At 43.6% G+C, this 14,957-nt stretch overlaps 2 protein-coding genes across 4 annotated transcripts in view; one reads left to right on the top strand and one right to left on the bottom strand.

The window, feature by feature from the left end:
* The window catches only part of tm7sf3 (transmembrane 7 superfamily member 3), a 29,585-nt gene extending 21,481 nt beyond the window's left edge, over positions 1–8,104 (top strand). The window contains exons 10-12 of the mRNA XM_079493927.1: positions 1,522–1,622; positions 4,020–4,182; positions 6,135–8,104. Coding sequence (XP_079350053.1) covers positions 1,522–1,622; positions 4,020–4,182; positions 6,135–6,388 — 518 coding nt within the window. The 3' untranslated portion in view covers positions 6,389–8,104. The remainder of the gene's footprint in view (positions 1–1,521; positions 1,623–4,019; positions 4,183–6,134) is intronic.
* Positions 8,105–9,425: 1,321 nt separating this feature from the next.
* Positions 9,426–14,957, bottom strand: part of gas2l3 (growth arrest-specific 2 like 3) — a 40,387-nt gene continuing 34,855 nt past the window's right edge. For all 3 annotated transcript variants that reach the window (XM_079493863.1, XM_079493865.1, XM_079493864.1), the window contains 2 exons: positions 14,762–14,866; positions 9,426–12,386 (listed from right to left, as the gene is read on the bottom strand). In XM_079493863.1, the coding sequence (XP_079349989.1) occupies positions 10,479–12,386; positions 14,762–14,866 (2,013 nt within the window). In that variant the 3' untranslated portion in view covers positions 9,426–10,478. The remainder of the gene's footprint in view (positions 12,387–14,761; positions 14,867–14,957) is intronic.

Raw genomic sequence — 14,957 nt, 5'->3', positions numbered from 1 at the left:
GTTCATGGTTCTTCAGTGGATAACCTTCTGTTTGATGTTCATGGTTCTTCAGTGGATAACCTTCTGTTTGATGTTCATGGTTCTTCAGTGGATAACCTTCTGTTTGATGTTCATGGTTCTTCAGTGGATAACCTTCTGTTTGATGTTCATGGTTCTTCAGTGGATAACCTTCTGTTTGATGTTCATGGTTCTTCAGTGGATAACCTTCTGTTTGATGTTCATGGTTCTTCAGTGGATAACCTTCTGTTTGATGTTCATGGTTCTTCAGTGGATAACCTTCTGTTTGATGTTCATGGTTCTTCAGTGGATAACCTTCTGTTTGATGTTCATGGTTCTTCAGTGGATAACCTTCTGTTTGATGTTCATGGTTCTTCAGTGGATAACCTTCTGTTTGATGTTCATGGTTCTTCAGTGGATAACCTTCTGTTTGATGTTCATGGTTCTTCAGTGGATAACCTTCTGTTTGATGTTCATGGTTCTTCAGTGGATAACCTTCTGTTTGATGTTCATGGTTCTTCAGTGGATAACCTTCTGTTTGATGTTCATGGTTCTTCAGTGGATAACCTTCTGTTTGATGTTCATGGTTCTTCAGTGGATAACCTTCTGTTTGATGTTCATGGTTCTTCAGTGGATAACCTTCTGTTTGATGTTCATGGTTCTTCAGTGGATAACCTTCTGTTTGATGTTCATGGTTCTTCAGTGGATAACCTTCTGTTTGATGTTCATGGTTCTTCAGTGGATAACCTTCTGTTTGATGTTCATGGTTCTTCAGTGGATAACCTTCTGTTTGATGTTCATGGTTCTTCAGTGGATAACCTTCTGTTTGATGTTCATGGTTCTTCAGTGGATAACCTTCTGTTTGATGTTCATGGTTCTTCAGTGGATAACCTTGTGTTTGATGTTCATGGTTCTTCAGTGGATAACCTTCTTTTCAAAATCTTTTTATTTTCGTTTTATAACAGTATGGGTGTCAAGTCACAGGTTCATAGAAAAAATAAAAATAAAATATCAGATTTTAGTATCAGTGACTGAGGTAAACAAACGTAGCCTACTGTATGAATCACAGAGATCGTGGGCAGACATAATGAAAAGACTGTTATTGTGCAAAACATGCCCCTTCAATACAAAAGAAAAACATTTTCTCCCCTTCAAGTCCCAATTTAGTAAAGCCAATTCCCAATTCCCCAGCCTCTCTACAAGTACTCCATCTCTGCTAACCCCCACAATCAGTCATTGGGAGGGTGAAGAAAGCCTCGGGTCTCCTCCGATACCCAGGCCATCAAGCCAACATCTTCTTTCCAGTGGATAACCTTCTGTTTGATGTTCATGGTTCTTCAGTGGATAACCTTCTGTTTGATGTTCATGGTTCTTCAGTGGATGATAACCTTGTGTTTGATGTTCATGGTTCTTCAGTGGATAACCTTGTGTTTGACGTTCATGGTTCTTCAGTGGATAACCTTCTGTTTGATGTTCATGGTTCTTCAGTGGATAACCTTCTGTTTGATGTTCATGGTTCTTCAGGTGACATGGACGTGTTCAGGACTTCAGACGTGGCGTTCTGGATAACCTTCTCCTGCATGGCGCTCTTGGTCCCACTGCTCTTCATACGCTGGCCCAGAGAGGTACAAATGATTTAGGCCTGACGTCGAAATAAGAAAAACCTTCGCTCTGAAAGAATATATATTCAAAGATTTGTGCCGCATTTTTTACGATTTTTAAAAAATAGCAGACCTACAAGCTCGTAGCACGCCACTCAGATCTGCTATTTTTCAATAGCTAAAGTATAACATAATGCTTAGTTAAAACACCAAAACGGGTTCCCGTCCAGAATGGGTTAACCCGCTCACATCGAGGAGAAGATGGCCCCCACGTGCCTGCGATAGAAGTTGAACTGTTCCTTTTAACACAATATTTGCCACACACGCGCAAAGTCTCGGGATTCGTGCTCGCGACCGCCTTTTCCAACCCGAGAACTCTCGGGTTTGTTTAATGTCATTTAATCCAGAATTAATAGTATTTGACCAAAACACGTTCTCACAGATGACAGTTGACTGGCCCTTATGGTCTACCCACTGCTAAATTATTATATCACAACATAATGTTATATCATTGACCTAAATGGCGTTATATCAACTTACTTTTTACTAATCAATTACTTTTTGTGGAAAACGTTAAACATTCAGAGTGACGCATTAGCCTACTTAACTTTACCTGGGTAACATCAACTTCTGATACTTGACATAATAATCCTGTACCATCACCGCATAACGTTTTGTTTCATTAGCGCGATTGGCCTATCTCACAGAATTTCCCCGCCCCCTTAATACGCCCCCTTTCCGCGTTAGTGGCGATAGTGTGACGTCACTCCATAGACACTACATGTTAACAGAGGTAATTTAAGAAGTCTACAACTTTTGTTTTCTCAAGGTAAGGTTTGTTCTATCTGTTCGAGCTGATTTACCATCTTGTTTGCTTCATAATAATATTGGTCTGTCACATTTTTACATTAGGAAATGTACTTAGGTTCTCCAGAGAAAAAAACGTGTAAATGCTAATGTTAAATGACACCACTATCTACCGGAAGGGGGCTGTGAGATAGGCCTATTGGGATAAAATAGGCTGCAGCTGTTGTTGTCGCTGCTGAGCACACATAGTATGAATGAATGATTTTTTAACAAACATACATGAAGAACAAAAGGCTAGGACAATACATACATACAACCAAACAAACAATATACATACAATATACAGACAAGGGGAGATATCTGCCTCTCTACTCCATTGATGATCACTGTACATCGTACACTGTACCTCAAACAGGTGCATCCACTTCAACAGGTGAACAAAGCCCGTTAATGTAACAGATTTAACTGAATTTAAACAAAATCAGGTCTTATGGTAGAGACATGAGCAATCCATCTAAACCAGTTGTCTGTGAAGACTTCAGTTTGACCTCTAAAGCTGAATGTAATTCTCTCCATAATAAATATGCTATAGATTAAATCAATCCCTTCATTTATAGTTGGTATAACATTTGTAAGACACGTTTTAGTTAAGGATGCCGCCAGCAATACCCTCAGTAGAAATACTGATCCTGCTTTGAAGTCCTTGCAGATCTGCAAAGATAACCTGGCTTTAAAATCAAAAGGAATGTTGACACCAAAAACTGCTTCCAGGACACTGTGGACACCTCCCCAAACATGATACCACATGAAAATGGTTCGCCAATGGTCTCCCCACAGGATCTCCAACAGGTCTAGTCCAGTGGTTGTCAACCTGTGGTCCTGGGACCACCAGTGGCCGGCCCCTGAGGCTGTTCCAGGTGGTCCCCCCCCAGCTAAATGATGGAGAGTTGGTAACCAAATAGACCCTTATAGATCTACTCTTGAGAGTAGATCTATAAGGACCCGTACGGTTCCATTTGGTTTCATTTTACACTCTCAAGAGTTAAATTATTGTTAACCCATTTAGGCCTGACTTCGAAAAAAAATCCTCCAGTTTTCTGAAATAAATATTTTCACAATTTTTCAAAAAATAGCAGACCTACACACTCGTAGCGCGCCACTCGGTGGCACGCTATGAGCTTGTAGATCTGCTATTTTTCAATAGATAAATTATAACATAATGTTTAAAACACCAAAAGGGGTTCCCGCCCAAAATGGGTTGGTTAAACATCTGCATTACTTAATTTACAGGAAGTCTACAAAATTAGAGAATGTAGAATAATTGTTATTATTTTGATCAACGTTTGCCTGTTATCAACCTATGGTACCAACATCATACTGCATGGAATTGTGGAGAAAATCTTACCAAACTTAATATTCATCTGAGAGGCTAAATCTCATGGTGGTCCTATACCGTGGCTCAAATGCAGAATAAATAATGAGCCTTGATACAAAAAGGTTTGAAAACCATTGGTCTAGTGACGTCTAGTGACTGGTACGAGTAATGTCTTTTTTTTGTGCTCGAGCAGTGCAAAAGAAACGACTCGCATCATTTTCCATGTTTTTGCCTCTCAGGGAAACATCATAACGTGCGGTGTGGTTGGTGCGTACGCTGTGATCCTGGCCGTCAACGCCTACGTCTACACCAGCCTGTCCTACATCACACTCAACATCCTCAAGCGCTTCCTCAACAACAACTTCAGTGCGGCATTCACTGACGTGCCCTTCCAAACCATCGGTGAGTTCATGTTGCACACAGCTAGTAGTAGTAGCCTCGCGTGGCCAGCCTTCATCTGCCTTTGCAATGCATATGGCCCCAGGCAGATTAACCCATTTAGGCCCTAAATCCTCCAGTTTTCTGAAATAAATATTTTCACGATTTTTCAAAAATAGCAGACCTACAAGCTCGTAGCGCGCCACTCGGTGGCGCGCTATGAGCTTGTAGATCTGCTATTTTTCAATAGCTAAATTATAACATAAATGTTTAAAACACCAAAAGGGGTTCCCGCCCAAAATGGGTTAAGTCTGGCCCCTCTCAATTGTGGGAGGACTTCACGGCCGAAGTGGTGACGAGCCAACCAGATTCGTGTGGAACCAGGCTATAACCAACCAGGGCCCAGTATGCAAATATTGGGCGGGGCATTGCGGAAATAAAAATCGAATACTGAGAGGGACGAGACTAATATCAAACGCAGGGATCCACGCAAAATTTTCCCCGGGACCTAAACTAGTGAAAATAGCAGATCTACAAGCTTTTATTTATGGAATTTCTTAGATTTTTATTTTATTTATTCCTGAAATGACTGAGAAAAAAATCTTTTGAATCTTGTTTTCATTTCATGATGATTTGTTTTTTAAGATTTCTTTTGGGGGTTTTTTGCCTTTATTGATAGTATCAAGTGAAGATAGACAGGAAAGAGGGACAGAGAGAAGGGGAGAGACACGCAGCGAAGGTCGTCATGAACGGGACCCGAGCACGCAACGCGCTGTCAGGCCAGAGCCTATATGTGGAATGCGTCTGGACCACTAAAAAAAAAATTATGAACAAAATGTAGGAAACAAAAAATAAAGGGACCCATAAATATGTGTCTTGTTTGGGAAGCCATGAGCCATGAAGCAATGCTAGTCGTGACTCGTGACAGAGGGTCAGTTTCTATTTATAACTGTACCTCATCTTTTATCCTAGCGACATTTGCCGAGAATAATTTGTGCATAATCTTGTTTTATGCAATGCCCTGACTTTGAGAGTCACCTTTTATTCAACCCGGATCTGAGAACCTGCAGTCGACTCACGATTGAATGACCGTGCAGAATGTTGTTAGTAGTCTATGGAGGACAAAGTGTTACTCATTCACTCTCTGCTTGCTCAGATTTTCCGTGCAAGGACCTCATTTTCTCACGTGTGTGGTTGTGGTGACCACGGAAACCAGGCAGACTAGGCGCGGGTCGATTCTCATGAAGGCGTTTTAAAGTGAAAGAGAGCACAGCAAAGTCTCGGAACATAGTTTGGCCTCCACCATCGTCAACTGTAAATAAAGTAAAATGATAGCGGCACCGAATGCCGCGCTTTGTTTTTATTTTGTTCTGTTTTTTTATTTCAAATTGTATTTTTAGTTAGTACATTTGTATTGTATTTGTTTTATTCAGGACCCCAGGAAGACTAGAGGCTCAGTCATGTGTCTCTAATGGGGATCCTTCAATAAACAACCTTGTAGATCTGCTATTTTTGAAAAATCATGAAAATGTGGCGCAAATCTTTGAATATTATATTCTTTCAGAATTGTTTTTAACTCAAATCTTTGCTTCTAGGGGGGTCCCTGGAAAAACATATTTTCAGATGGGGGTCCGCAGCCAAATTCAGATAATTCTGAGGTCCTTGACATGAAATAGTTTCCGAACCACTGATATAGAAACATTGTTTTTCTCAGAAAAAAATCAGCCTCAGTTCCCATTTTGGGCGGGAACCCCTTTTGGTGTTTTAAACATTATGTTATAATTTAGCTATTGAAAAATAGCAGATCTACAAGCTCATAGCGCGCCACCGAGTGGCGCGCTACGAGCTTGTAGGTCTGCTATTTTTGAAAAATCGCGAAAATTATTTTTATTCAGAAAACTGTCAGGATTTTAGAATACATTTGTAGAATCGTTCCCAGGTCAAAATGGGTTAACCGTCCTCTTCTCCGTCCGTAGACTATGTCCTCATGACGCTGTGGGTGGTGCTGGCCGTGTCGGGCGTCACCGTGCAGCTCTACCGGGAGCGCCCGCGCCCCTTCTTCCCGCCCAGCCCGTACCTCATGTGGCAGCAGGAACGCGAGCGCCGCAAGACCAACGTGCTGGACCCCAGCCACCACGTGCCCTCGCTCCCCGCCCGCCTGGTGGCCCGCGTCAGGCAACTCACGAGCCAGAGGGAGCCCGCGGGCGAACGCACGCCACTTCTACTCTAACCGCACTGCAACTCCCGTCCACAAGACGGAGCTATACCTTCATTGACACAAAGGGTGGTGTCTGCGAGACGATGCTCAGACGAAGCCTCACCTTGTTTGTATCTCCAGGTGGAGAGACTTCCTTTTTTTTGTTTGTTCTGTCCCAGCAAAGCTGACAAACTGAACTCACAGACATGGACTGTGGCGTGGGGACTGTTATCGAGAGACATCATCTGGCCCAATGTCCCAGAAGGTATCCATTTGCACTTGTCCATGACCGATTGCATTGCATTTTAAAACCAAGACAAAAAAAAGAAAGCAGTTTCTGGATAAGTATTTTGATAACGGACTAAAGACTTCTTTTTTTAAACTAGTGTCACTTTTATTAAACACTTTGTTTGATGTTGATCACATTTACCAGTGAGTGAAAAAAAAATCAGAATTCAATAGTTGTAGGTGTTTTGGTAACGACATGCGATCATCTTTAAAAACCAAAACACACTCGTCCAAAGCCTTGGGTGGTTGAAACTTGCAACTTGTGTCTTTATTGTTTTAATTTTATCGTGTCAAAGTTTACCAATGGCTAGTTGGCCTTTTTTCCTCCTCAAAAGTTTCAGTATTAATAACAAACTTGCTCTTATGTGTCAAAATATATATATTTTTAAAACTATATAACAAGAAGTACAGAGGTGTCATAATTTCTTGACGTGCAGAGATTTCTGCAAGTGGGTGCCTTTTCCCCCTCTAGTAAATTCCAGTGCCTATTGTGTGTTGAAAGCATTCCTTCTTCTGACTAATACATGTGTGGCCTACCTAATTTTGCTTAGCATGCTTCCCCCTCAAGACTGGCCAGATTTGCCATGTGCTGTGGGATTGGCCCAAATAGTTTCCACAGAATTGTTAGGCCAGGGGTTTTAAGTTGACGGCCCATTCCATAAATGATACATTTTAAAAAATTGATAATAACAACCAATGAAAGGTTGAAGAGGGCGATGATTAATAAGGAATAGTTTGATCAAGCTATTGTACAAGCAATTGTACAGCTTCTCAAAGCATATTATGACCAGCCTTTGAACCTCTACTTTTGTTTTGTTTGTTTGCTTCATTGTATGATTAAACCCTGTGAGTTTGGTCTGTCCTTAATAATTTGCACTTGATATTATGTGTTTGAATTATTCTAAAACAAACTTTAGAATGTTCTAGAGAGAATGTATCTTATTGGTTGATCCATTATGATTCATCTAGTTGGCGTTTGGTACAAATGCCAATTATCTAACATTTTGAATTAATTTAACTCTTCTTCCTTGTCTGCATGCAAAAGGCGTCATGTCTTTGATTTCTTTTTTCTTTTTTTCTCTCTCAGGGGATTCCCACTTTTTAGGTGCTCAGAAACGCCTCCAGGTTTCACCACATTCTAGTCTCACCTACTCTATGCACTAAGACAACTGATGTCTTTTTAATTTGTATACTGTTTTTTTTAATACCTTTTCAGTATTTTTGTCCTAAAGTCCTGCAAAAAGCTGACCATTCTGGTCACTCTGCATGGTTATTTACCGTCTGGTGTGACCGGTCAGGGCTTCTGTGTAGGAGGAGAGTGCGTTGTGGCGTCGCCTTAAAAGCCCTTAATTGTGATTTTTGAACCATATCAGACCATGTCTGTTTTGTGTCTTAAGTTGCCAGAAATTATGTTAATACTTGCAATAATGTTTTGATATTTAATAAATGGGTTGTCTGCAGATGTAACATGTCTTTTCTTGGTCTGATGTATAATTAAGTCCAAAGTACTGGAAATGGCTGTTTGTAAACATGCATGTGTAGGACTAGGCCTATGTTCAGTAAATCAGTAGCCACAGTGGGTTAGGTCACTGGTTCTCAACCATGTGGGTCGGTCCCCACATGATTTGGGGGGGGGGGGGGGTACCCAGAAGAGTGATGTGGATAATAGTGGACTTTTATACTTTTAAGACTTGTATAATACCTTGTTAATATAAGAAAGAGGCAACAATTGACAATTTTCACAATATTTTGAGGGGTCACGGCTTTAAAAGGTTGAGAATCACTTGGTTAGGTAGAGCCTTGGCCCTGGTCCTTTTGTAAAATAATGTACGTATCTAGTTTGGGAGTATGTGATCCGCATAAGCAAATGTACAACGGGGTCTGTACTGGACACAACATTCCGTTTTTGAGGAGCGCTAAGCCCTCCTACACACATTAAATGCCATTGATAATGAATGGAGAATTTACATCATACGTGTCTGAGCAAATCGGCTGTCGGTAGGTCGGTGGAAACACTTGGCCAATAAGGGACCACCATTCTAGGTGACTTAACTAAGGTATGTTTCTTTTTTGGGGGGGGCTTTTTGCCTTTATTGATAGTTGAACAGGAAACGGGGAGAGAGATTTGGGGGGAAGACACACAGCAAAGTTCGTCAGGATCGGGACTCGAACCCGCAACACACTTGTCATGCTGGATTACCAGCCAAGGTGCCTGGACCGCTAAGCCAGCCCAGGCCACTAAGGTATGTTTCAAGGCTGGTATAAGGTCAATAATTGATTAGAGCACCCCTCACTTCACATGGGTGTGATTTCTTTCTTTTACAGTTTTTACTACATATTGTTTTCATAATAATCCTCCATACAGGTGACCGTGTACCTTCCTTAATACCACTAGGGGGCAGAAAAGTTAAGCTGACAATTATCACACACATGTTTAGTTGAATCTACTACTAGCTGTTTTTGTTAATAAATAATAAAGCAATATATTTAGCTTTATTTCCGTTATTTTTACAAACCCCTAAGCCATAATAGGCCTTCCATAAAAATATCCCTCCATGTGCAAAGAAAATTTTAAAGCAGGGGGGGTATCATTGGAGATGTTGGGAATATATTTATCCAGCATAATTTAGTATTTATTATTTTTTCTTTCATTACGTTCCTTCCAGTTTTGTCCTAGCCTGCCACTTTGTTTGCATGAACGGTAGAATCCTCTGTTAATTTAACTCGAGTGTCGTGATCGTACAGTAATGGACCTATTCAAAATCTCAAAAAGATACAAAAATGCCACAGTAAAAGTTTATTAAAATGTAATCATCATGAGAAATCTAGATGGAACAATTAAAGGGACACGAATCAACATTCAAACCGTGACTGACAAGATTTTCATAAAGTGCCAAACACTCAAAATATACATACACTCCTCACATAGAAAACTAGAATAGAATTTATGAGACAAAAAAAAACTAAAAAAAACATTTGAAACATACAAAGAAAACCTATGACAATTAAATTCCACACTAATATTATTAATACCTAAATTATGTTCCGTTAAGAGGCATTGGATCAGTAGTAGTTAATTCGTGACTTGACCCCAACCGCTGGGAATCAAACTCACGAGTGCTTGTGTAGGCTGTGCAATATGAATGGTTTAAAAACATCAAAACCGACCCCTAGAACCACCAATACATTCTAAATGCCACTCAGAAACCAGAACCATTTCCGATGAAGGCACGCGAGGGGAGAACATTCTAAACAGTGCTTCATCCTGACTCCTAAAATAGGACTTTGTTTGGAGACAAAAATACAATAATTCCCATCAATGGATTGTAGATTCTCATTGTGGAATAGAAACTAACTCTTGTCCCCAGACAGTAGCATTGCCCTCTGTCCAACATGTCGAGGCTTCACCCCCCCCCCCCACAGGAAAAAAAAGCCTTACTCTCTCAAGTTTGGATTTCCCCATGGATTAAAAAGCTGTCTTTTCTAAGTATTTTCATAGCGGTTAAATCTAAGCATGCTCGTAATCATTAAATCATGGCTGTTCCTTGACATAATTCAGAACAGAAAAATCACTTTCAATAAGATTTGAAGATGATTTGAATTATATATATATAAAAAAAGGAAAAGGCTCACTCATTGTAAATGCAATTTATAAGCTTTCTTTCTTTAGCCTCAGGGTCCATTGAAAATATTCAGCATTAACACAATACACCAAAAAAACAGATCCAATAAAGTCATATAAGAGCATAGCAAATAAATTTGATCTATTCGAGAAGTGTAAACAGTTAAGATGAAAGAACCAGCCTGCTGGTTAAGAGTTTCACGGGTCACCTCCTCATCTCATTTGGAAATATGGGTCCTCGCTTTTATTTTTGACGCGAGTCTTCTTGTTGAGGGCATTGTTTTTTGTAACCTTGACGTTGGTGCTCGACTTCTGGGGCACGAGAGCTTTAGTTTCAACCGGTTTTAGAGTCCCCTTTCCAGGATTAGGCGGATTGATAGCGGCCGCGTGTTTCTGCCCAGCCCTCCGAGTCGTGGTTGTTGATTTGTGGTTGGACTTACCGGATGTGGCGGCGGCAGGCAGCCCGGGGACCTGCCCGGGAGCCTTTGAGACTTTGACTGCCCTGGCTGGGGCCTGTCCCTTGCCTTTGGATACGTTTTCTTTGCTCTTAGTAGGGAGCGGGGAGGTGGATTTTGGCAGCCCTGTGAAGTTAGTCCTCTGCTGGTTTGATGTGGCTCCACTGAGAGTTGGCGTGGCTCCTCTGGAGATTGCCGTGGCTCCTCTGGGAGTTCTTGTGCCTCCCCAGGGAGTTGGTGTGGTTCCTCTAGATATTGGTGTGGTTCCCCTGGATGTTGGCGTCACTTCTCTGGGAGTTGGTGTGGTTCCCCTGGATGTTGGTGTCGCTCCTCTGGGAGTTGGTGTCACTCCCCTAGATCTTGGTGTCGCTCCTCTGGGAGTTGGTGTCGCTCCCCTAGATCTTGGTGTCGCTCCTCTGGGAGTTGGTGTCGCTCCCCTAGATCTTGGTGTCGCTCCCCTAGATGTTGGTGTCACTGCCCTGGGAGTTCGTGTCACTCCCCTGGGAGATGGTGTTGCTCCCCTGGGAGATGGTGTCGCTCCCCTAGATGTTGGCGTCATTCCCCTGGGAGTTGGTGTCACTCCCCTAGATGTTGGCGTCATTCCCCTGGGAGTTGGTGTTGCTCCCCTGGGAGTTGGTGTTGCTCCCCTAGATGTTGGTGTCGCACCCCTGGGAGCTTTTGTGGTTCCTCTGGACATTTGTGTGGTTCCTCTGGGAGGTGGCGTGGCTCCCCTGGGGGCTGGCGTGGCTCCCCTGGCAGGTTTGGCTGCCGTCCGCGTGGACAGACGCGCACGCCTGGCCGCTTCCAGGCGGAGGCGGGAGGCCGGGGAACCGGGGCGCCTGGCAGCTAGACGAGAGCGCTGGCTGGCGCTCGTGGCCGGACGGCTGTCTTTCGGAGCAGGCGGTACCCGTGCTGGGGCGGTGGCGGGCCGAGGCACGGAGCTGGTGGGACTGGAGGGTTTAGGACATTTACAGGACGGCTCGGGGCACACAGGGCTCCGGGGCTGCGAGGGAGCGCCCTGGGGCGAGGGCCTGAGTTTCAGTTTGGAGGTGGCAGAGGGAGAGGTCAGGGTGAACGGAGCTGGGGACGGAGTTAGGGCTCTGCGCTGGATCTGCCCGGCCTGAGAGCCAGGGCTCGGGGACTGCTTTGCATAGCAGCCTACCGGCGTGGTGGGCAGAGAGGCAGAGGCTTTGGTGGAGAGGGGCAAAGGGAGCTGGGTGGGCTTCCTGGGCGAGGAGGGGGGCATCATCATCTGGAGGGTCTTCTTTGGGGGAGCAGCTTTTCTGTGCAAGGTGGGCGTGCAGGCCGGAGACGGCGTGTAGGATCGACACGTTTGCCCGGCCGGCGGTGGCGCGGGCGAGGGCTTGCAGGCCGGGATGGACGAGGACGACGAGGAGGACGACGACGAAGAGGACGAAGAGGAAGAGTCCGTGGAGACGAGGTTGTCGACGGCGGCGAGGGGGTCCATGTCGGGAGGAGGCGGGGGCGGGGCCGTGGCGCCGAGGCGAGAGCCGCCCACGCCGGGAGGGCCTTTCTGGAAGGCCAGGATCTTCTGCTCCAGCGTGGTGAACTGGAGCACGCGCATGGGGTCGTACTTGTGCAGGAAGCCCTGAAGCGTGTCCCAGCCACCTCCCACACGCACCATCACATGCTTCCCATGGAGCATCTAGAGAGAGACGGACGGCAAGAGAGACAGTCTGTTTTAGAACAGTGGTTTTTCACCCCTTTTCATATCAAGGCCCAGCATTTATTCGGCATTTGAGCCACGGACCACCATTTGATGAGATTTAGCCTCTCAGACCCAAGACAATATTTTGTTGTAGTTGGATAAGATTATTTGATTATATTATTTCCTTAGCTCTCCCAAATCTAATGCATAGATTTTTTTACGTATATATTTTTTACACATCAGTGTCCAATAAGGCAAGGAATAATGTAGGGGTGTGTACTGTGTAGCGTTCCTTTTGTCCCGTCTTTTTACTCCAGTTTATTTGAGCAGAACTATTAACTGTTTTTAATCATTTTGAATCATAATAAAGGTGGTTTCTATTTAGCTTATTTCATTTAAGCTAAAATGAAACCTTTTTTTAAGGCTTTATCTTCTTTCTGACTAGTTGCTGATGATTTTGGGGGAGTTAGAGAGGGCAGTCCGTCTCATTTGCGCCTCGGTTCCCCATGGCTTGGGCCATAACAGTAACAACAGGCCCATCCCACAACGTTTGGAAGCCAATTACAGCCAAACCGTATGGAATATATATATCCAGAGACAATGTGTGCCTAATTTGGTGAGGATTGGAGAGAAAAAAAGAAAAACATTACTTTCTCTGCAATGGTTACCGTTTTTGAATGTGTAGCGCCCCCCTGTGGGTCAAAGTAAAATTGATGGAAGGCAGTTGTACATGATACATTTATGGGTCAATTGTTTGTGTGATGCTGTAGTAGGGGCCCGGGGGTAGCAAATAGTTTGAGTCCACAACCAGTTATATAAGTTCAGGACTTATAGGAACTTGTACTGACATGTGCATGCCCATTGCCTACACAAGACATTTGCCACTGATCGGTAGTTTGCAAGATTATAGCCACAGACCCGGCCGCACGCACACTCGCACGAACAAACGCAATATGGCCTGGCGGAGATAATGACTTGCCTGCCAATGACATTAAACAAAATCTATGCTGCATCTTGTCGTGCTTCTGATAACGATAACACTTGACCTCAAGGAGTAATCGAAGGAAAGTGTATGTAAAGTATATGCATATGCATCAACCTAAATGCTTATTGCTTAGGTGATTTTGATTTATATTAGGATACATTTGCGTGACTGTAAAGACGAAACGGAAGTGGACGGGGAGGCATGTCTTCCGCCCTCCCTTTTAATCATCAAAAGAGCTTCCGTGCTCCAGACTTTTTGATTGATTGATATGTTTGACAATGTTTACATGTACAGAAAAATGCACATAGTTTTAAATCACCGTCAAAAGGATAAATGCAAGAAAGCCAACAGCTTATTTCCATTGCAGTCCCTTAAAAAATAAAACACAACAATGAATATGTATGAGTGTATGAGTGAGCGTGTCCATGTGAGTGTTTTAGGAATGTGTTATGTAATAATTATTATGTTTTACTGTATGACCAGAAGCATTTGAAATATGAGGGAGGCAACAGTCTGGCCATGTGAGAGACTAACTACTCATACCTGCCTGAATACAGATAGCCACAGTGAATAACCTCAACAATCCCTAAAGAGTCTAGGCCTATTTATACTCCAGTTTTAGGTGATAAGGTGACCACCGCGGTGGTTAGGAAAACTACAACATGACGTTGTGCCACTGTGATAAGCAACTCGCCGCTCACCCCCCCCAACACTATTCTGTTTTTATTAACCACCGAAAAGGTGAGTAGCTTAAAACTGGAGTATGCGTGGGCCTTGGCCCTTAAATAGACACGCCTGCTTCTATAATTGGTGCCTTTTAGTGGAAGTGTCACAGCTGTGCACCTCCAAGGCTTGGCCCAGGTGGACAGTGATGATGTAATTAATGATGTCATCTCTTGCTCAAGCGCCAGCACTAATGCGGTGCGCTCCTATTGGCCAACAAGCTTACATGCAGGTCGAACCAGTCAGTGCCCCAGGGACGCAGAAGGTCTCCCACACTCTCTGCCACATGCACCGTGTGTCTCACTATTTGGACATGGTAAATACAAATTCAAGGGCTCCAGTCAGACTTCAGCTAACACTCTGAAGCGCACACACTTTTTGAGTGGTGTAAACCACTCCTACAACTGGCTTTGTTAGTTTAAGTGTCTGTCTGTTCGTAAAAAATGAGCATGGTTGCTACGGTCACCCAGTTCACCCGGGTGTGATTTTTAACTTACATTGTGGACTGCAGATGCTGTAATCTAGATGTGGATATAACAGAATTGTTCACTCGAGGTACTTCTCACCAACCCTTAAATGAATCATTGGCTCCTTTGGAAAAAACGTGTAAATGTGGACCAAGAGCGTCGCCGACTCGCCGCACAGGAATACATGTGGCACTCACCCGAATGAACAGAGTCTTGTCCCCCAGTCTGTAGCGTCCTTCCGAAAGGTACTCGATGGACACTTTGTTGGCGCAGTTACAGGGAGGATCGTCCATGCCGTGCTCCTGAAGGGGGCGCAACAACAATCAATATGAAAATAAGAAATAGGGACATTGTTTATGTTTGTTATTATGTGTATCTGTAGTAGCTCTACAG

This window comes from Electrona antarctica (genome assembly GCF_951216825.1).
Source record: "Electrona antarctica genome assembly, chromosome: 23".
NCBI classification, from domain to species: Eukaryota; Metazoa; Chordata; class Actinopteri; order Myctophiformes; family Myctophidae; genus Electrona; species Electrona antarctica.
Note: the sequence above shows the minus strand (reverse complement) of the source record. Positions and strands in the feature narration are given on the sequence as shown.